Raw genomic sequence first — 1,381 nt, 5'->3', positions numbered from 1 at the left:
TTGGGGTACTCACATCACAGCCTGGTGCGGGCACTCGGGGCTGGTGGGGTAACAGGCCACCACGTTGGCCCTCCTGATCCTCCTGCTCTGGAAGGTGAAGCAGCACTTGTCCGGCATRGCTGGAGCTCCTGGGGGACAGCAGCAGGGGCTCAGCCTGGACACCCCCATTCCCATCTCAACCCTCCTGTATGGCAATTCCAGCTGTTTGGGGCATCCCCTGTACCCCAAATGGAACAAACCCGACCCCACAGCTCTGGGACTGTCCCCGACCCACAGCTCCGGGTTCTGTCCCTGTCCCCAATCCTGTGGGGTCGGGGCTGTGCTCACTTTGAGCCAGACTGTGCCAGCACAGCGTGCAGAGGATGAGGAGGGCACAGGCCACCCTGGCTGCTGTCACCATGCTGGGCTGGGGCTGTGGCTGAGCCTCCTGTGCRGGGCCAGGCTGCCCCGGCTGCTTTTATGGGGGAGCAGGGGGAGGGCCTGGTCCCCTGCCACGTCCCAAAGCACTCAGGGTAAGTGATACTCATCCCCTTACCCCTCACCCCCTTCCCTTCCCAGCCCTGGGAAAGAAAAAATGTGTTCCCAGGCTGCTCTTCTGGCACCGGCGGCTTTGGGATTTTTCCTGAGCTGCAGCCTCCAGTGTCAGGGCTGCTGGACAGGCTGTTCCCAAAGCTTGGCTCTGCACCCTCGTTCCCTGGGCAGGCTGGGGCCAGCACCAGCGTGGGTGAGAATTTTGGGGATCCCCTTTGGGTGGGATGAAGGGCAGGCCCTACATCCTGCAGGGCATCCCATGGTCCCTGGGGACCAACAGCCCAAAAACCCATTTCAGCCATAGAGAAAACCCCCAAAACAGAGAGAAACAGCTTCTGCTTGGTTGAATCAGGCCCGTGAACCCCTCTGTGCCAGTTTTGGGGGTTTTTGGGGCCCGTGGGGACAGGCAGGTGGCTCCGCTCCTAAATCCGCAGCTCATGCTCTTGGCCGGGCTGGGAAAGGCGGAGCCGGYGAGGGGCTCCCGGTGGATCCTGCCCGGCTGCAGCTGTCGAACAAACCCCCCCCTGTCCCCAGTCCAAACCCTGCAAATCCCAGGACGATTCCCAGCTGCCGGCAGCTGCCCAGGAATGGTGGGAAGAGGCGGGAGGGGCTGCGCTGGGGCTGCGTCCTCTGCGGGGATGGGAATGCTGAGAGTGCCATGGGCAACCGGGACACGGCCCTGGGCAACCAGGATATGGCCCTGGGCAACCAGGACATGGCCCTGGGCAACCAGGATATGGCCCTGGGCAACCAGGATATGGCCCTGGGCAACCGGGACATGGCCCTGGGCAACCGGGACATGGCCCTGGGCAACCGGGATATGGCTATTGGCAACCAGGACATGGCCCTG

The 1,381-nt window shown here is 63.2% G+C and overlaps 2 protein-coding genes across 2 annotated transcripts in view; one reads left to right on the top strand and one right to left on the bottom strand.

The window, feature by feature from the left end:
- LOC130577747 (C-C motif chemokine 4 homolog) overlaps positions 1–411 on the bottom strand; it is a 1,234-nt gene extending 823 nt beyond the window's left edge. Inside the window, exons 1-2 of the mRNA XM_057373312.1 lie at positions 328–411; positions 14–128 (exon numbers count right to left, since the gene is read on the bottom strand). Coding sequence (XP_057229295.1) covers positions 14–128; positions 328–400 — 188 coding nt within the window. The 5' untranslated portion in view covers positions 401–411. The remainder of the gene's footprint in view (positions 1–13; positions 129–327) is intronic.
- Positions 412–1,189: 778 nt separating this feature from the next.
- Positions 1,190–1,381, top strand: part of TMEM132E (transmembrane protein 132E) — a 50,015-nt gene continuing 49,823 nt past the window's right edge. Inside the window, exon 1 of the mRNA XM_057373370.1 lies at positions 1,190–1,361. Coding sequence (XP_057229353.1) covers positions 1,190–1,361 — 172 coding nt within the window. The remainder of the gene's footprint in view (positions 1,362–1,381) is intronic.

The sequence above is a fragment of the Malurus melanocephalus genome, unplaced genomic scaffold, assembly GCF_030028575.1.
Source record: "Malurus melanocephalus ecotype Western Australia unplaced genomic scaffold, MMel_1.1 scaffold_193, whole genome shotgun sequence".
Classification (NCBI taxonomy): Eukaryota; Metazoa; Chordata; class Aves; order Passeriformes; family Maluridae; genus Malurus; species Malurus melanocephalus.
The sequence above is the reverse complement of the archived record's forward strand: the minus strand, read 5'-3'. Positions and strand labels throughout refer to the sequence as shown.